Below are 21,267 nucleotides of genomic sequence, written 5' to 3'. Positions count from 1 at the left end.
AGAATTAGACTGTGATGCTGCTAAAATGTGCAAACAAGTTTAGTTCCAAAACAAAGCTTACCTTCTCCTCCATCACAGTATTAATTGACAGTGTGGAAGGTGGCTTTGAGTGTTCTGAGGCAGTCACTATAGCAGCAGCTGGTCCAATACTATCGCCCTCACTGCAGTGAAAGAGGCAAATTCAAGGTTAGGAACTCTAGGCAAGAGACTGAAAACGAGAGACTGGGTGCTACAAAGTCATTCTGCAGACCCTGGAGGTAGTCATAGTCACAATACTTTAAAAAAGGTGGGGAAGGGCAGGCAAAACAAATCAACACACATAATTAAATGGCTGGGAGAACCTCTCTATGAAGAGTTTTGCGGTTAAACAGATGAGGTGCATATATCAGAAAGGAACTGTGCTATGACTAAGTTTTTCAATGAGATGTTAATCTGCCTCATGTGGTGTGGATAGGCTCTGGAGAACCTTCCAAGCCATGGTTTCAGGAGAATTGACATGCTATGGATTCACCAGGTCCCTCCTGCCCTGCCTCCCATTCTCCATTTCCTGTTTAAAGTTAATCAGTTTGCTGTGATATCCAAATTGGCAATTTATAGCATGGCATGGCTCTTGAGGACTATCTGAATTGAGCTGACGGCCGATGAGAACATTGTAGTTTGAAATTTAATCAAATAATACAGATAAAGAATGATTATTGCTTTCTTGGATGCTTGCAGCACCCAAAGGAGAAATTCTTGAAATTCACTAGGATATTCTCACAGCTTCACCTAGCTCACTTTGTCTTTTAAGATTTCAAACCTAAAATCTTAAAAGGCAAAATGTGATACAAGCATAGCAATATCAATCAATCCCTGGAGAATGCATGAAATTCAAAACAATGTAGTAACTCATTAAAACATATAAGCATCACTTCCCTCCCATAAGAACACTCAATTTTAACAGGCCAAAAGCAAGCATTGGGCTTGATTTACCTTACTTTGGATTTGATTTCTTAGAAACCTTTGTAACTTGAAAACTCACTGCCAGCCTTAGAAAAGTTACTAAGACATACAAACACACTCAAGAACTGGCAGTCAATCCTTCCAGGGAGATAGGCATACAAATGGTTAGACACAACACTACCAGAGCCCAGGACAGTATAAAAGTGAAGCCAAGCTGTCAATCTAGTGGCCTCTTTCTACAAATAGACCTACCGGAAAGGTCCTTCTGGCTTGTCAGCATGAATTGCCAGGGACATTGGTGCAGAGACCTCACTAGCAGATGTGGTGGCAGAATGGCTGACTGACAACGTGGCTGTTGAAGATACTGATTGGCCAGGAGCTGATGACAAGGTGAGAGATGCAGGTGTAAGAAGAGGAGCAGAAGTGGCTGGAATCATGAGGGGATCCTGCTGCCTGGAACCTGTTGGCCTTTGTAATGAAGGCACATTCCGCTGAACTACCGGTCTAGGTGGCTGGGCCTGTTTGCGAAGTCTTTTTGTGTAGCCAGTTTCGTTTTTGAAGTTATTTACAGCCTAGAGAAGAAAAATCACCAGTCAAGAGAAATGATTAAGCATATCAAAGCTTCCCTAAGATTGCATCAAAACATCTGTGCTACTTGGTATCAGGCCTGGTGAGGTCATAAAAAATCAGATCTTGCTGTGGATACCTTTACTGCAGGAAGGGACACAGCATGTGGGTCAATTTCTTGGGTGGCAGGTCACAGAGGGACCAAACCAGCTTAACTCCCACCCCTTCTCATCCGGGCCAACACAGTGGATCAGTAAGAATAAGGGGGAAAGAGATGTACACTCAGGCATGCAGAACTGGATACAGATAGATCTCACGTTACCTGGCGTAAAAATTTGTTGGCAATTAACGCATCAGGAGAAACATCTGTCTGATGACAATTTGGGCAGGTATGTTCCTCCGATTCTAGCAGCGATGTTCTGATACCTGTGAATGATTTTTCAATGCCATGTGAAATGTGTAACTGTTATATAAATCTTCACACTCTGCTCAATGGTACACATGTACTAGCACAGCTACTAAGACTGCAAACAACAAATGCCAGAAGACTTCTAAATGTGGATGTGCTGTAACTAAAAGGACACTGCAAAGGCCACAAAATAGTAGATCAGTACAGAAATCTAGTAGCAACTTTGAGATCCAAAGGGCATGTCCCAAAGCTGTACACCCACTGCAGTCCCATATGCCTCCTGAAAAGCCGCTGCTCCAGAAGGAGATGGATGGTTGTCCTTCTAGAGGCATGGAGGTGCAGAGGGAAACTCCAATGTCTGAAAAGGAATGTCCTTGCTTTATAAAGCATTCCAGGTCAGAATTTAAGCAAGACAACAGTTTCAGCTTTTTTATTATGAATAATATTATTAATTGCCTTCTTTTGTACATCAAGATGATGTACAAAACAGCTATAATCTACAGAAAATAATAGTGGATGAAATTGAAAATCACACCAAATAAGCACCCATGGCAGAGCCTTGCAGACCAAAAATGTCTTCAACTGTTTCAAAAGAGTGCAGATAGCCAGCTCTTGTCTTATCTCAAGAAGGATGTTGTTCCATAGAACAGGTGCAACCACACTAAAAAAGCCACTCTTGAGTTACTGTGGAAAGGGCTTTTGATATCTTAGAGTGTACCATATAGCCAAAATGCCAATGAACTTAAGGAAAAAGTAGAATTCTGTGGGTCAAAGGAAGAGTAAAAATTTTGGCTAAAAATTAACGAGTCCAGTTCCTGCCTCTTAAAAACAGTAGTGAAGCAGCAAGTAAGTACGCAACACTCTTCTATTCTCCTCAGCTAACGCTAGAAGTGGGGAAACCCAATCAGCCTTGCTCTTCTCCCATCACATTCAGACACACACAAGCCAGTTCATGGAACTCACATTCATCACAGTAGCTGTTTCCACAGCAGGGAATGACCACAGCATCAGTCATTATATCTTTGCAAATCAGACACAAAAGCTCATCTGGAATAGGGTCATCTTCTTCTGAGGAAGACGATGGCTCCTCTGGCAGGAAAGGGGGCTTCTCTTTCTTTCCTATAGCATAAGCAGCACTGAAAACACAGACACACATCTTGGTCTTAAAAAGGTGAGACAATACATGATGTTAAGCATTAAATATATGTGTTTAATATTTATTATTATTTATTCTACTTGTATCCCACCTTCCTGCCCAAAGAACTCAACACTACAATTCCCAGCACTCTTAACAAGCTACAGTTTGTGGATAGAAGTAATGTTCTGTTTATGGTGTGGATTTGACCCAAGTCACAGGCCTAGTCAAATAAATACTATATTCTAACAACATCCTGCCTTATATTCAATGAACTCAAGCAGTTTACAATTTCAAACCAAAACACTGGAGGACAGAATCAAACCAGAATTATCAAAGAGAATAGTTCCAGGAGAAATCAATAAACAGGAGGCTTTCCCTCTACTGCAGCAGCAAAATGGTAAAACCAGGTGTTTCTGGAGGTGTTTTTGAAAAGCAATGTTTTTGTCTGATGCCGAAGACATTGTCTGATGCCATAAATGAACTGTCACAAGCATTCACAATTATTTCTTATTATGACTTTTTTTTTTACACAAATATGCTGCTTACAATAAATAAGATTCCCTAGTTGCAAAGCTCTAGCTAGGAATATTGAACGTTAGAGACAACATTTCTGTTCTAAAGACCTGCATACTTACGCATCAATAGTTGGGATGGCATATTTCCCTGTGTTTGTGAGCATGGCACCCTTGGTATTAGGGTCCTGCACCTCCATCATGAAACTTCGGGGAATTCCTGTGCTCTTTTTAATCCTGGGAACAGACTCAAAGTTTTTGTCCTATTGAAGGGGTAAAAAACACAAAAGATCTCTCTAAGCTATAAGAGAAAGATTCAACAGCTTCTCCAAACAGAACCCCTGCCCAAATTTAACTAAGCTTCTTGGCTTGTGTTGAAACAACGTTGTTCAGGCACATGACATGAACTTTGCAGCTTCACCAAGGATGCTATTTAAGTCAGTCACATCCCACTTGAAGCATGAAAGAATTGAACAAAATTGTCTCCTGCTCTTAGAATGTTTACTGTAAGCTATCATTAAGAAACTACTTTTCATAGTGAGCAGTGCCCCGCAATAATAATCCATGACAGGTAGCCCTCCCTCAACCCCACTGATCTTGCATTACTGGAGTCAGTGATACAAATACAAGGTGGCACTACCAAATGGATCATTGAAGAGACAGACACAATCTGAAAGTGGAGAGAAAGAAGGACTTAACAGGATATTACACTCCCCCATAAACAATAAACCAAGGAATAAAACTTTAATTTTCTTGCTACTGGTTTAATGGAGGTCTATGAAAATAAAGATAAACAAGTTAACACTAATCAAAACTTCCATTCCACAGTCCCTTACCCCATTGGTCGGGCAGTTCTTTATGTAATGGCCAGCTTTTCCACAACGAAAGCAAGTGTATGTTGGCGGAGGCGGACCCAGGGGTTTCTTCATGTAACTAAAAAGGTGTAAGAAGAGAAGTGTGTTTCTTTGCTGTTTTGCTTTAATTAAGAAGATAGTAAATCTGTAAATTTTTCCAAAGTTAGCTTTTTTAAAAAATTGGTTTGTGGCATGCTGAAGACTTACTTGATTGGATCATATTCGTGGCCAGACTGTGACATCATAGCTTTAATTTTATCTTCTTCGGAAGCATTGGCTTCAGCCAGATTGGCGGTCTGTTCAATAGGTAATCATTTGACACACACATTAGAAACACATTTAAGTCCATCCAGTCAAAGACAAACACCACTCATCCAATCCTGTAAAGAGCAGCACAAAGCTAACTGAAAGTTGCCTCAAAAACAGCTCTTTAATATCAGATTGTCTTGAAGATGTTCCAGGGAGTCCTTATGCCGTTACATGATGTTTGTGTACTTGCTAACCTAAAATGAAAAGATAAAAAACTCTGCTGGGGCATTCTAACTAAACCTTAGGTGCAGTTTGTATCTTATGTAATGGCTTGTGTAACTGCTCCAGTTTGCCGTGATAAATTTAAATGGTCTGGAGTTAAGTGTTCTGAAAGATGCCTTTTGTAATACTTACAAGATAAAAGGCATTGAGCTGTTTCCTTTTGTAAAGTGATGCTGTTCACTACTGCCTCAATTTGCTATATAATGCTATGCATTATTTATGCTTAAAATATTTAAAAGGACAATGTCATCCTGAAAACTGAGGGTTCAGAAGCCCAGCTAGACCACCTTTAAAAACTTGGGAAATGGGCTTGTTATTCCCTTTCAGATGTCTTTAAAAGGAAAATGCCTGAGTGCAACTGAATGTATCAAAAAAACTGCATCGCACCAACGCACAAAAAAATTCAGACAAAATAATTTTCCCCAACTGGAATTAAAGACAGCACAAAATGCTTTGGAAACACAACTTTCAAGATGACACTACCCTTAAGGTGCAAGCCCTAAATGTGAGGCTCCCTTATTGAGCTAATGTTTCCAGAAACTTGGTACCTGTTAGGATGGTTCATTACACTCTATAAACAGATACAAGCAGGGTCTAAGGACTGGTTTACTAACTGTTCAGATATTCAATCACTTAACATTCAGATCAGCCACACATACTTTATACATTCATCCACAAAAGCAACCAGCTAGTTTCAACATTTTATTAAACAGTTGATTAAAATACATATTTTTTCTTAACATTCCAGATTAACAACTATTAAATTGTTCACATTTACAGAAGACTATTTTACAAATACTGAGCTAATTTGTTTGAACCCAAACAGTTTTACAGAACACATCCAATAGCACAAAACATTAGTAGGAATAGACCAAAATTCAAATATGGCATTTAATACATAATAGGAATAAAACAGAAAACTGTTAAACACATTTCCTCTATGCAAAGACTCTGTGCATTGAAGAGGTTTTAAAGCAAGTAACAGTTTTCAACTACTTTATATTACAAAATAGTCAGAAATACTTAAGTTCTCCGTAACTTGTATACCTCTTGGACATTTTTTCACACCTCAATAAAAATAGAACTTGACATGAGCTTACAGAACTGAGGACAAATTTAAGGACAGCACTAATGGAAACCAAACTAAAGCTACCTTGCTTGACTTAAATTTTGTATTTGCAAATGCACTTCAGAGTTTCCCAACTTTACTAGATAAAGTTTTTCTTGGAAACACATAACTTCAGTCTTTATTCACAAAGGGAACACAAATGTATTAGGTAACACTGCTTAATAGGAATTTTAAAGAGCAGCTAATTTACTTGATGAGCGTTATCACTAGTGCTTTCCCAGACAAAGTTACACATTATTGAGCAGAAAATGCAAGCAGTTTCATAGCAAAACAAGGCAGATACAACAGTTTCAGAAGGTCACATTTGCTAATATGCCACACATACACATTGGTATATTCCTATAAACAGTTACATTTACGCAGTCTGTGTTCAAACAAATTAGTTGCATAGCTGCTGCCCACTGATACACTACAAGTGTACAACTTTTATCAAATTTTATGCAAATTATTGTACTATCACTGGCTTTGAATGCAGAATCCCAAAATTATCATGTAAAGTGTCCATGTGATAGGGAAATACTTCTATTTTGGCTGTCACACCGAGAAATCCTAGGAGTCCATAAATAGCCAAAGTATTAAAATTCTTCTTTGTGCTATTTTTCCAATGCAAAATTAATGGAACGTATGAAAGAAACGATAAAACAGCTTCGGAGGTGCTTCTTCTTTGTGTCTTGAAGATGAGTAAAACGGCAACATTATGTTGAGGCTGATAAGGGACTCCCCTTCTATCTTCCCATACTGGGAACTACTCTTTACAGGATAGTTATCAATAAATATACACACATTTTCAATGTTTAGGCTCGGTACTTTTTACTAAAAATGCTTTGCACCAGTAACAGAAACTAACCAGATAAGGATCACAGCATAAAAACATTGAAAATACCAAGCAAGCAACAATTTATTTGGCTATATTTGACAAGAATATATGTATATATACCTTTGTAAGCTGGGCCAGAGAAATAGATGCAGAAGAGTCATCAATCTGTTCATAAAAAATTAAACACACATTCAAGTTCCACAATCAAAATGAAGCAAAATATTTAGCCTCTACTGTGTAATTAAGATCTAGTCCTACAGAGAGGCATTTTTTCAAAGTAATGAAGCCTTTGGCCAAAACATATCATTGTCTGTACAGTTTGTGCAGTCAGGTATACATAATATTCAGTTTCACAGGAGAGCAACTAATGCTGCACTCACTCAATGGAATCAACTCATCAGGCTTATGTTCAGAGATCAACATAAACAAGCCTACATTTTTTCACAATAAAAATAAATTGCTTTTTCAATAGTTAAAAATCTTCATTCTACATGTAATAGCATGCTGCAGTAGGTTCCACAAAGCAGTCACACAAAATAGCCAAATAATTTCCTATATTAAAAATAAAAAAATAAATTGGCAGATTTCAAGCCTCTGGAAACTTGTTAATGCTTAACTCAAAAAAGCCAATGTCGATAGCAACAGGGTACTAATTAAATGCTCTGTGGCAGGAAAAGTGTTGGAATTGAGTGCTTAAAATATTTATATGATTCTCAAATTACATTTTTAATGGAAACTATTGAAATAAAGAGGTAACATTTAAAGAATTTTGTTTGTAATATCTAAATCAGTAATGGCAAATATTTTTTGAAGTCCAGGGATCAGTTCAGGAACTTGATTTCTAGCACTGGGCTAAACTACAGCTATTGTCCATTTAAGAGAAATGGCATAATATAGCAAGAAATCAGACTTTGGTTCTGTGACAAGTCTTGGGATGCTGCTCAGAAAATGAACTGAAGCCCCCTAAAGCAAAATATTTTATTTTGTTGGAGGCGCCACGAGTGTTAAACCAGATTGTGTAGATCAACTTTCTTTCATTTACTGTAGAGCAGTAGCCTTCACTAACCTGGTGCACTCCAGATGCTTTGGTGTGCCTCAGCCTCAGCATCCTAAAGACTTGTGCATGCAAGGGCTGATGGGAGTTGTAGTCCAAAACATCCAGAGTCCAGCAGGTTGGCAAAGGCTGCATTCGAACTAACTTTGGAATAAGGCAGCATTCAATACCAGAAATACAGTAATGAGATAAGATAGCCCTTCTTGTGACATAAGGAATAGAACTCTAGCTACTACTTTAGAAAACAATTTCAATGAAAACATGTATTGCTTCTCATGGTGGTATCTTGCTTGAAGGTACCAGGATTGGGGCTTACATGCCTGGCGCCAAGTAAATAAAGCCACATTTTTGAGAGGCTAATCCTAGGATACAACATTCAACGTTAAGTTTTAAGACACATTTTAAGTAGTGCCTACAGGTAGCTCTGAAGTGAAAGCAATCAGAACTATAACATCGTAAAACACTAGCATTGTTTTATGGTCTTCCAAGTGTAATGCAAAAAGTTGCTGAAGAAGAAAAATGGATTTATGTTAAGATAATAAAACACACTTTCCCCTTCTAACTCCCAACATTTCAGGTGTTTGTGACTAGTGTTACAATAATGTCTGCCTAAAAGGGGGACAGTGAAACATGGGGTTAGGCAGATAGAAGCTAACCCTGAAAAAGAATTAAGCTTGCCTCTATGGAGTTCTGTAGGACTCTGTTTGGCAGGATGGGAGAACATGCTCGAGTCAATAGGTTTCACACTTTGCCCAAAGTTATGAGGGTACCCCTTTACTTTCTCCTGCTCAAGTGAATAGCTGCCATTCAATCCCACCAGCACTACACTTGGGACATCATTAAGAGTGGATCCTGGTCACCATTCCTAAAGCTGCGTGGCCAGCCTCAGCCAACGCAGAGTTATTTGCAATGACCTCACCTCCATAATGTCCCACAATCAGAGCTATCTGACTACTAACATTTTTTGTAGCTTGAACTATGCAGCAATTTAATTAAAGCAGTATACTCAAACTCAGCTTTCTAAAGGCAGCCTTTTCAAGAAAATGAGTTCATAACCTGTATCATGGCAGTTATTTTTGTGTGTGGTAACAGGCTGAGCAGGTAAACTGAAGAGCTTAACAGCTCATCAGGTGTTATTTACTGTAAGCAGCTGCAGCCATATGAAGCAAGTTATGGAACATGGGCACAGAGGTAATATTTCCCGTGGAAAGCACTGAACAGATTACAAGCAGAGCATTGCCTAAGAGAATAGGGACAAGGGAACACACTGCATCCTGGCCTCTAAAATACCACAAGCAAGTGAATTTTGGGTCTCCTAGTAGTTGGAAGTCCTCTGGCTGCTCTTATTCCTTTAATACTAAACTCTTTGGTCTTAAAAGTCATGAATTCCAGTTGAGGTTTCTGTCAGTCCTCTGATTTCCATTCCTTTGCATGGCTACAAACAGCTGATTCACATTTCACACCCAGTCAAACCCATGCCCTACAATGAACTCAGAGCGCCACAAAGAGCTAAGAAAACCCCAGAGCCATGGCACTAAGGATCATGTTAGATCCAGCCCTGTACATGATTGAGTTCACAACTTCCTAGATCCCAAGTTATTTGCAACACAGGAGAGGAAATCTGTGTGTGGGACACCTTGCCTTCTTAGGAAACCTGACTTGTGGAGGCCTTGTCAAGAACATTAGCAGTCTATATTAGATGCAGAAAGCCCACCCAAAAAGTTGCTGTACTTTTTGGATACTAAGACAACAATCAAAGAAGTACTAATTTTGGGAATTCTTGACAATCCAGAACATGTTGACTTTTTTAGACTACAGAAACCTGCACTCTATACTACTCTCAGCCCAGTGCCAAGCCTCATCTTCAGCCTACAGTTTTTCGCTTTGTCATATACCACATGGAAGCACTGAAGTCTCCTCCCCACCATCTAGACCAAGTTTCCCAGAGCACTGAACATTTCACACAGAATTGGAAAGACCTATTTCCAAAAAGAATTTTCTTTTGAATTCTCAGTTGACATCTGGGCAAGACAGCATAGCAGATGAATTACGTAAAGGAACTAAGTGTTCCGCCTTAGCTTTAAAGCAGGCTTTAAACAGCCACCCTCTAGGCCAGGAAGTAGTAATCATCTCCAGGTACTTACGACAGGGAAGCTTTAAAAAGTATACACCCATCACCCCCACTTTAGAACGCAAATACGTTACAATGTGGATAAAAGTTTGTAGGCTAGCAAATTCTGTGGACCTGTTTGCAAGCCTGCTTTAAAAAACACATTTAAAAAACATTTGATCAAACTACAAGAACTACCCAGATGTATAATAGACATGCCAGGGAACACAATATTCTAAATGAATGTTGAACTTTATTTACGAACATATAGTCGTGTTTATATACATACTAGCAAAGAAAAGGACTGCTCATGAAAAAAGAATTAGGTAAGTGTAGCTTACACAAATCCACTATATTATGTATTACAGCAGTCATTGGGTCACTATAAATGGGAAGCAGTTTTAAAACATGTATGACGAGTTGTCAAATGCAGCCTATGGTTTAACATTTTGAAAGGCTACACAAAGTCCAAACATTTCTAGTTAACCATGATTTCATCAATATTCTCACTGGTCACCAAGACCAGTAAATCCACAAAATAACTTTTTGGGTTTCGTTCTTCTAAAAAGAAAGCCAGCTACACTTAAACAAGTACACTTAAGATATGCCAAGCTGAAAAATAATTAGAACTAGGTTTGCATTAGCTTAAATTAAGCAAAACCATACTGAACAGAATATGTGTTAGTACTGGCTCAAATTAATACACCAGAATCAAACAAAAATGCTGCCAATGTTATCATACACAAACAATGGTATGCTACAGAAGGATTTACTAGAGTATTCAATTTAAGAGTTTATCTAATATAAAATAACATTAGGGAATTTGTCTGGTGAAGAGGAAAAAAGTAAGGCAAGTTATCCTCAACTGGGAAGGTTTCTTAAAAAGGTAGCAGGACTTGTAGCTGGGTTGTTATGCCAAAATATGTTTCCTGTATGTTGACTACTGTGACAAATTTAAATTATGTGCTTGCTCACAAAAAAACGGAAGCAAATCCAGGATACCAGTTCTAGATGGTTTTTAAAAAATTCTTATTGCTATTGGAAGTCGTGTGCAAAGACTGTGTATGACAGGGCACATTTATAGCTGCATAAAACTGCTCTTGGTGTTTCAACATGTGCCTGAACCCTAAGTTAAAAGGAAAAAAACAACAAGTTTAACACTAATGTGGTTTTTGACAACATTTTCAAAAACTATAAAGGGAAATACTTAGAACAAAGCCTAGGTGATACAATGCAATAGTGGCAAAAAAAAAGATACACTCCAAATGTTTTTATTTCAAGAAAACAAAAAGGCACACAACAACCTATACAAACATATAGCTACTAACTAGAGACACACAGATGTTGAACAAGGTAATCACGTTTAGCAGTGAAACCCTTATCTTACATGATCTATAAACGATCATACAGTATCTGTACAACACATAGTCATACAGGAAATAATCTTGCATTCAATATGCAATACAGTGCGTCACTTTGCACAAGTGTCAATATTCACATTAAAATGATCTGCATTGCTTAATTTTGCTATACTGATTCAAAATACATTGTATTTACAATATAAATGGTTCTCTGTGAGAAATCAATGTAAATTAGTATTTAGAAAAGTATTTTATTGCTACATTACTTTAAAAACATTAAGTGAATGTGTAGAAGGAAAAAAGTGTGATATTGTGTTTTTACATACTGCTTTTGAAGTTCCACTCACTGGATCAGTTCGACTTCTAAAAAGAGAAAATAGAGAATGTCAGAAAAACAGCAATGACAGAGGAAACTGCCACCTTAGATACAAACCATATGCCTGTTTTGTATTTTAATATTTTGTTGGAAGCTGCTCAGAGTGGCTGGGTAAACCCAGCCAGATGGGCGGGGTATAAATAATTTATTATTATTATTATTAATTATTATTATTATTATTATTAGACTTACAACTTTTACCCATTTCATGAGAGACAGAAGCTGCACAAAGGTATACAAAAGGCCAAATCCCCAAACTGTGAACAAGGAAGCTAACTTGGCCCAGAGAGAACTGTTTATAGAACAGTATTAATCAACTGCATCTCCCGCACAAGAGCCATCATATAATGAACACACTTAAGCTTGATTCAGATGTAATGGGAAACCATGGTTTTCTGCTATGTGCATAAACTATGGTGAGCCCCTCCCCTTCTTTAATGGCTGTGGGTGAGCAGAAGCACCTGCTTTTATACAAAGCACAACTGTCCATTAAATCTTAACTTCGGCGAACTGTGTTTAAACTAAGGTTTGTGATAACAAGGCAAGATTTGGAACTGCTAGCTTCTTCTTGTTAGAAGTTGTTTAAGTAACCACAGCCTGGATATTACAGAGAACCACACATTGCTTAAATCTCCTCACAATTGTTAAGGAGTGAGTGCATGCAAGTCCAAAGCCAATGTCTGAATAGGGCCTTATACCACATGCCTTACATATTTGTCACTGAAAACAGTTTAAATGTAAGCAGCAAGTAACCCAAGATAAAAGCAATTTTGTATTTAAAAAAAACCATTCTCTGAATCCTGCTATTTTGTTGTCTCATTTTTGAGGTTGATATCTATCATGTTTATTATGGGGGAAAGAACTAATCCTAACCATGGTCTCTGGTGGTACAAAGTGAAGGCCACAGGCACACATTAAGTTAAAACTACACATGGGGTGAGGGGATAGTACTGCACACTCAACTAGCATGTTCCATGGTGTGTGTGTGAGGGGTGGGTGGACAGATACCAAGGAATGGAACTCTAAGCAGAAAACTGGTCCTTGCACCAGGAATAGTATTTTTCTGTAGGAGGAGGAAGCAGGCTGCTTAAGCGAGCATTGGGGTGGGAAGAATACATGAAGACAGGCATTAAGTGCCTGAATGGTGCAGCAAGACATTTTAGTGTTGGCCTGGCAGGTGGGATGGAGGAGACACCAGACCTGGCCTCAGCAGGCAGCAAAAATTACTCTCAAGAGTTCCTGAGGATATGTTTGCGATACATTTTACCCTACAAATGTACAACATCTTTACCATAAGCAACTCTTGCAAACATAGGCAAATGTGCTCTGTATTCACTTGACTTTAAAGGAACAAGTCAATGTTCACTCCAGAGTACATTATGCTTTAGTGCTAACCCATCATACCTATGTCAGCTGTGTGGAAGGGTGCCATCCAGTTACCAAGTATCAAACCTAACACCAGCTCAGTTGGTTAAAGTGTGGTGCTGATAACTCCAAGATTGCAGGTTTGATCCCTGTATGGGGCAGTTGCATATTCTTGCATCACAAGGGGTTGGACTAGATCATCCTTCCAACTCTACAATTCTATGATTTCCTCTTTCTTATTCTCCCCCCCCCCCACACACAAACACACCATTCACATGTTATGCTATTGATGGCTGAGAGGTGATATCATGAACTACCCCATGCTATGACAAATGCACAAGAGGACTAGAACAGTATCTGCTTAAAATACTCAAAACATGATCTTCAGAAGCACAATCCACCAGAATCTTGCCCTGCCCAGCATCCACTGCTCTTGCTTGCTTCCACCCAATTCCTCCCCAAAAGGCAATATGAATGAGTCCTGTGGTCCAGGAACTCCTACCCACATGTAGAATGCAGATTTCATTATGCAATCTGTAGACAAGCCCAAACTCCTATAATGGAAAACCAGTCCCAAGGGTTTCTCTCCTCATCCTGTCTCTACATACCATAGAAATTTGTTTTCATCATTAAGCTCAACATTGTCTGATCATAATTAATTTTATAATTAATCATAATGTGAAAAAGCCACTCTTTTTACAATTTAATCTCTATCATCCCAAAGTCAATCCAAACATAAAATATTCTATCTCCAGGAGATGTTCAGAATTGGACCTATTGCCAACCTGAACTTCAAGAATCAGCCCCACACTCAGGATTTCAGTCTAGTTTATTTTCCAAATTCCAAAACTGCAGGAACACAAGTCTATTCACTGGAGAGGAATAATCTACTTCAAGTGCCTCTAAGTAAAAGAATGTAAAAAATTAAACAAGAATAGATGTAGGGCTAATTCTTGGGCACAGCCGTTTAAGTTGGTCAGCTGAAACATGTGCAGAGGAGGGAGACCTAGCTGATCAAGGGTCTGGAAACCAGGCCTTATGAACAACTGTTGAAGGAGTTAGGGGTGTTTAGCCTGGAGAAGAAACAGGTGACAGGATAGCCATTTTTAAATAGTTGAAGAGTTGCCACAAGGAAGATGGAGCAAATTTGTTTTCTGTTGCTCCAGAGTGGACGATCCTAACCAATGGATTCAAATGACAAAAAAAGAGATTCCCAAAAAACAGAGATCCCCCCCAACATTGGGGGGGGGAATCTGATGGTAAGAGCTGTTTAACAGTGGAACAGACTCCCTTGGAAGGTAGTAGACTTCCTTTTGGAGGTTTTTAAAGTTGGGATAGCTGTGATGCCAAATTGTAGGGGGTTGGACTTCATTCATGCATGACCCTCAGGGGTCCATTCCAACTCCGATTCTTCATTTTCAAAGGACTACCAGAAAGGGCACAGTATAATTTTAAAGTATTATTCAGTAAACAAAATAACCTTTTTGACTTTATTGTCCCACTCTCACCAAACATATCAAAACACATAACTTATTACCAACTAGAAGCTGGATGTGCCTAATCCACTCACATGGAACTCAAGACTGCATGGGTGGGGGAGAGGATTCTGATGGAAATCCTCAGCAAACTAGCAAGTAGAAAACTGCTTTTCCTGTAACTTCTGTTAGAAAGTGTAACTTTGTCAGGAGAATAAATAGGAATATAACTGCCATAGACTGAAATGGAAATGTGCAACTTACATATGCTGGCATGGTCAAATATGACAAAATGAATTTGCATGCATGTTTTTCATGTAGCAGAAATAAACTATGTTTCTTGCATCACTAAGCTTCTACATGTTAGTTAGAACCCATATGTTTATTTTAGTACTTGGAACAAAAAAACAGACACTTACATGACATAAGTTTTGCTTGTACATTTTACTCCACCAATAGGAATTCTTCTGACAATAACAGATGAGTTCTTGGGAATCAGGGCATTATCATCAGTATATTCTAGGAAAGGAGAGAAAAAACATGTATGCTTGGTTCAGAATAAAATAAAAGAAAACCAATGTGGAATTTTCTCAAAATAGGCCACAAAACCCTGGGACTTTTCAGCAATTGTAACCATTTGGGATCATTAATACTTATCCCACAATTATTGAAGTAGCATTTGGTGGAACTTGGACCACTTTCCTTAATATACCCAAGACCTGTAGAATGAATACTAATGAAAATGTAATTTATTAGGACACTGGCTAAAAGCACAGTATGACAGGACCGTATTTAGCATCTTTGGGATAGTTTTAAAATGCTAAATGGACCCTGCCAATTAAGAGTGCACTCCAGAACAAGGATTTCATAGGGAGATATTTAAAGCAAAAGATAACTTATGCACAGAGTGGTCTGGAACTTCACACTGTATTGGGAATGCACACTCTGTCTGCAACCCTATAAATGTATACTCAAAAGTAAATCCTACTGAGTCTATCAGGTAAGGGTATATATGACTGCAACCTAAGACTATGAATTTGTAGTCTAGTTTGCAAAGTGTTCCCAAGAAAGCTGGTATGGCAGTTACTGTAGCACAATGATCTGAGGTGGCAATTTCACTGGACTTACCCTTTTGGGAATACTGAAAAATGTTCTACCTCTTTTTGCCAAAATCACATAACCAAAATGTTAGCTTGTCCTTGTGAAAGGTTGCAAAGAACAGGACGTATTAATGTACAAACCACAAGTTTAGTATTTGGATTACATGGCTCCCCCCCCATTATAAAAGGTTTATCTAATAACAGTTATACTTGGAGTAGATTCACTGAACACAACTATCTTAGGTCCAGCAATTCCAATGGGTTTAATCAGAGAGGGAGTTAGTTGGATTCCACCCAAAATGTTTAATCCACCCAACCCCATACATTGAAATCATACCTCTATTTCTTTAAAAAGCACCCAGTTATAAAATCATACCTCTATTTCTTTAAAAAGCACCCAGTTATAAAATTAATACACGGCTCCAAAGTTAGGATGGGTGCTTACAACTAACTACCCCCACCAGCCCGGAGCTGCTAATACCATTATGCCAATGTGGATGTTTTAACACACATCATATATGCATGGGCACAATAAGCTAACAGTGCATTTGGTGAAGATGTCTTCTGATTTTCCCTGGACAAGAGCATAAAAATGGCAAGCATAATACACAACTGAATTTCCCAGGGACCTGGTGGTTGTTTTTTTAAAACTCCAGATAGTTCAGCAACTGAAACAGCTATTGTCATAAAAAATTAACTAGCTGACATGAAAATTAATTAAATAATTAACTGTACAATTCTCGAGGAAATAAATGGCTTGTGTTCACATCAAGAACTTGCCATAGTTCACTTTTCAACTTATTGTCCCAAACAGTCTTTCTACAGTCTCTTCTGGAATTATACACACTTTCCAGGAATTAACACAAAACTTGCGTAATGGTACACATACTTGGGGGGGGGGGACAAGGAGTGTGAAGATAAATGTGACACAGCCTATTTCCCCCAGGATACCTGTCTGGGGTGCCTTACTAGATGAACTACTATAACCTTGCTGCCTAATAAACATTAATCCAATTGCCTAATTCAGCCCTGACACATCTAATCTACATTTACAGTGAACTCTCTCAGTGGGGTGAATGCCATTTTCAGTGAGCAGTTAGTTTGGAGCTTTTTGCCTGCATATGACAACCTTGGGGACTTGCCTTACACACACAATGCACATACATGCAGGACAAACATTCTCTCTTCCATAAAGTCTTGTACATATGAGAGGCTTTTGTGGCAGTCTGAAGTCTGCTTTGTTTGCCGTGATTTGTGGTAACAAGCACAATGTTTAAAATGCACATATCCTCAGCAGGGCCAACACGACTTGTACTTTCCTAAAGATTCACATAAAGACAGTCTTGGTCCACTTTTTAGCATGCCAAGGAGGTTACTGAGATGAGTGTTGACATTATCAAAGTCATTGTCCACCAGGCCTACCACCAATCAGGAAACGAATCGTATCCAGTGTATTCACCCTAGGCTGCCATAAGTCAAAGATAAGGAACCTGTTTCCTCCATATGCGGGAGGGCTAGATTTCCAGTCACCCCTGACTATGCTGGTTGGAACTCATGGGAGCTGGGAGGCCAACAATACCTGGAGAACACAAGTTCCCTATTCCTGACATAACTGTTACAAAGCACCCCTCCTCATCCTAGGCTCTTACAGAGTGTCCCTATACTGTACCAATGGTGAAATCAGGAGATCGTAAATCTACTCAAGCGGCTCTATTCATACACAAATTCAGTATGTATGTTTTGACATAACACCATATGCCACACCATCAGGCAGCAAGGATAATAAGATTTTAACTAATTCAGAGGTAAGTAGGCCACCAGTGGCTATTAGCCATGATGTAACTGCTTAAACAGTATGTGGAATCTTGGAACTGCCGGAAACTGGGAGTGAGTGGCTTGGAATGGCTCATGCCAACAACTGTTTACCATGCACTTCCTCTGACGCATCTGCTGCTGACTGCTGCTACAGACAGACACCAGCTAATCAGGCCACCTGAGCCTCACTTGCAGTCAAAACAAAAAAAACCTGAGGGGCCTTGTTAATGGATTCAACAACTTCTGATGGATTCAACTATGACCAGATACAAGCCAAGCTCTCTACTTATTTATCATATAAAAACTAGAATATTTTTCTAGGTATTTATTACATATTCAGGGAAGCAGCGTAAAGATTTTGTGTACCAGTCTGGTATTGGAATGGGAAACTAAGTAACACTGATGAAACATGTTTTAAACTGTTTCCGCAATTCAACTGTTACCTTTAGCACACTAGGTAGTGTTGGGGAAGCATGTGCTTCAAGCTGCTGTAAGGACTACTGAAGTAACATAGTGTTGCAGGCACAAAAGTGCTATATAATGTAACTTTAAATTGCTTACATGAGTAGTTGCATTCTTTATCGGCCATATACCCTTGGGTCTGGGGTGGTGAGACCTAGAAGATCACAAGACTAAAGATGCTACTACCTTAGTAATTCATCTCACCACATACAGGGCAACAACTTGACCACTGGCTACCCATACACACACCAATCTATGAAAGGAAGGTAGGTAACGGAAAAGGTGTACACAGTGGTGTGAGCCCTCCAGATTTTTAGGACCACAACTCCCATAGTTTCTGACCCTATGCTTGTTAGGGCTGATGGGAGCTGTTCTCTAAAACATCAGGCTGGGGATGGCTAAGAGTCCTGGACAAAGACTAAGGAGTTCCAGGTTCAAATTCCCAATATTGCCCACAGCTTAACTGTGGGCCCTCACTTTTCCTATGCCTAGCTCAACAGTGGAGCATTTGCTTCGTATTTTTCCCTTTGTATTTAGCCTGTTGTAGAATTGGGGGTTAGTTTTTGCTGCCCAACTCACCAAGGGACCCTGAGTTCCCTAAGTCCATAATGGGTCAGAGATGGATGGAGGCAGGATCCAGTGAAAGCAAGGCAGATCTTTATTTTTCTGTTATAACAAAGCCACTGCCTCCTTGTAAGGAGGTGAGAGATCCAGAACAAAGATGTGCAAGCCCCTTTAAAGACTTTACACATTGCCCAACCCCTTAGCCAAAGACCACCCTAAAAACATCATGAACAAGGAGGCAGTCTACAACAAAAAACTGATAGTGAGGCTCCTCTCCTGCCTGCCAGGATACCTAATAACCTTTTAACTAATTGCATTACAGTGGAACCTTGGGTTGTGAACGTGATCCATGCGGGAGGCGACTTAGCGCTTCTGCACATGCGCCGAAACCCGGAAGTAACCCGTTCCAGTACTTCCGGGTTCAGCACGTCCGTAACCCAAAAACGCACAACCCGTAGTGATCGCAACCCCAGGTATGACTGTACCTGGGCAGTCTGACCATTCTTTTGAGATGGTAAATACTTAGTTCTTGAATCCAGGTCACTTGGTATTCATACACAAAATACCCCCTTAAAATGGGATTTGAAGGATTTGGAACTGAAAGAACTATTGGGAAAGGTTTCTCTTCTAATATTAGGGGAGCCAATATAGCTTCTGGGATTGTTCTGTGTGCTAAAATAATGGGCAATTTTCTCAGGAAATATTTCCTAAATTTTGAAGGATGAAGGACTGGTTTTCTGTGGAGTGCGTGTCTGATATATGTGTGCATCCTAAAATTTTATAACAACCCTTAAGCAATTTTAAAACCTGCAAAGTGGAAAACCCCAGGTTTAAGCTTTGGCATCTTTGGTAAGACTGGGAATTTCCCCAGCCTGACATCATAGGGAGCCTCTGGCAGCAGTCTTCAATACTGTCAGGCCTGAGTCCCACCTGTAATTCAAATATGCATTGGGAAACCCACTGGACACTTAACATCTGAGATCAGACCATGACCCAGTAGAGGGTCCCAACCCACCAGCTGAAGACCAAAGGTGTCAATTATACTGAGCTAAACAGGCCCAGTGGCCTGACTCTGCAGAAAGCAAAGTGAAAGCATGTGAAGATAAAGACCTATACCTTTTGGAGAAAAGGTGGCCTAGCAACCCTCCTAAAGGAAGGCCTTCCTGAGTCAAGGATGTTTGTCACTCCTGCCCCGATTTAGACTGTGGCTGCATACATCACCATCCATACATCTAAAGCACATCTCCACCCCTCACAAGGCCACAATTCCCAGCCCCCGGGATTATTTCTGCTCCGTGTGTGTGTAAACGTGCCTTTTAAACCCATGTTGTTGTGTATGTGTGTACGCATCATGTGGGTAAGCTCGTGCGGGGGGGGGCGGCTGGATCGCGGGTGGGTGGGTGTGCGCGCGCTGTGTGTGAGGGATGCTGGTCGTGTCCCCACAAGAGGAGAGGAAGAGAAGAAAGCCAAACGACGACGACACGAGAAAACAGAGCACGAGAGCCGCCCGTCGTCGTCGTCCTTCCTACCTTCTTTGGTCTGAGCGTTAGTGATCTGGAGGTCGCAGTCGCCGGCCTTGAGCTTCTCGCGGCCCATGATCTGGCGCTTGAGGTCGCAGAGCGAGATGTGGAGCCCATCGAAGGTGACCGTGTCATACTTGAGCTTCGAGGAGAACTTGTAGTGCACGCAGGACATGGCGGTGGAGGGGAGGGAAGGACGGGGGGCGCTACGCGGGTGGGGGATGGGCAGGCGCCGAGACTACGGCGGCGGCGGGCGGGGAGGGAAAGATGCCTCGAGGAAGAAAAAGGGCCGCGAAGGGCGTCCTCCCGTGTGAGGCGGCGGCTTCTTCCTCCTCAAAGGCCGCCTCGTTCCGCCATGGTCCTCCGCGACGGCAGCAACGGCGGCTCCCGTCAGGCGTTGCGTTGGGCCGGCTAGGCCGCCATCATGGCGGCGGCGGCGGCTTCCTAAAACTCCTCTCTTCTCCTCTTCTCTCCTTCCTTCCTCCTCTTCCTCGGTCTCCCTCCGTTCCTTTTCTTTCTCCTTCTCCTCCTCCTCCTTCGTCGTCGTCTTCGGCCTCGGCCTCCAACTCCTTCCCCTCACGACGCCGCTACCACTCCTCCGCTCGATGGGGTTTCCCGGCCAGCGACCGCAGGGGCTGCGGAGGGAGGGAACGGCCGCTCCACGCACAACAGCAGCGCAAGGCGCAGGCGGTTCCTCCCCCCTCCCGGGTTACTGGTCTGCGCATGCGTCACAGTGCGCCACCTTCGGCCTCACGTGACCCTGCGCATTATGACAAAGGAAAAGGGCGGGGGTGGCAGGGAGGGAGGGCAAAGAAGGAAGGAGAGCGGTGCTTTCCGGCTTTAACCCTCCGCCTCCTTCTCCTCCTAGCCTTCCCCTCTCAGCCGCGTGAGCCCCCGGGGCTCCTCCCTCTTAAAGGCGCAGGCAGCAAGGGCACGGGGGGCCCTTCTAGGAGAGAAGATGGTGGATGGGGGAGATGGTGGATGGGGGAGATGGTGGATGGGGGAGGGGCTTTGGAGGCACGCAGCCCTCTTGCGGCTTTCAGAGATATATTGCAAGGATACCTATTTAAATTTCGCCCTGTCCATTGTTTATTTTATATAAAAGTCTAATATAAGGAATATACATATTATTATTTTTTTTAAAAAATCAGTCCAATATATGAAAT

The 21,267-nt window shown here is 40.7% G+C and overlaps 1 protein-coding gene across 3 annotated transcripts in view; it reads right to left on the bottom strand.

Moving 5' to 3' along the window:
• RBBP6 (RB binding protein 6, ubiquitin ligase) overlaps positions 1–20,974 on the bottom strand; it is a 29,925-nt gene extending 8,951 nt beyond the window's left edge. For all 3 annotated transcript variants that reach the window (XM_083473944.1, XM_083473945.1, XM_083473946.1), the window contains exons 1-11: positions 20,111–20,974; positions 15,060–15,159; positions 11,751–11,787; positions 7,020–7,064; positions 4,630–4,718; positions 4,405–4,501; positions 3,692–3,831; positions 2,882–3,054; positions 1,832–1,935; positions 1,195–1,514; positions 62–161 (exon numbers count right to left, since the gene is read on the bottom strand). In XM_083473944.1, the coding sequence (XP_083330070.1) occupies positions 62–161; positions 1,195–1,514; positions 1,832–1,935; positions 2,882–3,054; positions 3,692–3,831; positions 4,405–4,501; positions 4,630–4,718; positions 7,020–7,064; positions 11,751–11,787; positions 15,060–15,159; positions 20,111–20,276 (1,371 nt within the window). In that variant the 5' untranslated portion in view covers positions 20,277–20,974. The remainder of the gene's footprint in view (positions 1–61; positions 162–1,194; positions 1,515–1,831; positions 1,936–2,881; positions 3,055–3,691; positions 3,832–4,404; positions 4,502–4,629; positions 4,719–7,019; positions 7,065–11,750; positions 11,788–15,059; positions 15,160–20,110) is intronic.
• Positions 20,975–21,267: the final 293 nt, after the last annotated feature.

The sequence above is a fragment of the Podarcis liolepis genome, assembly GCF_965112155.1.
Source record: "Podarcis liolepis genome assembly, chromosome: 14".
Lineage (NCBI taxonomy): Eukaryota > Metazoa > Chordata > Lepidosauria > Squamata > Lacertidae > Podarcis > Podarcis liolepis.
Note: the sequence above shows the minus strand (reverse complement) of the source record. Positions and strands in the feature narration are given on the sequence as shown.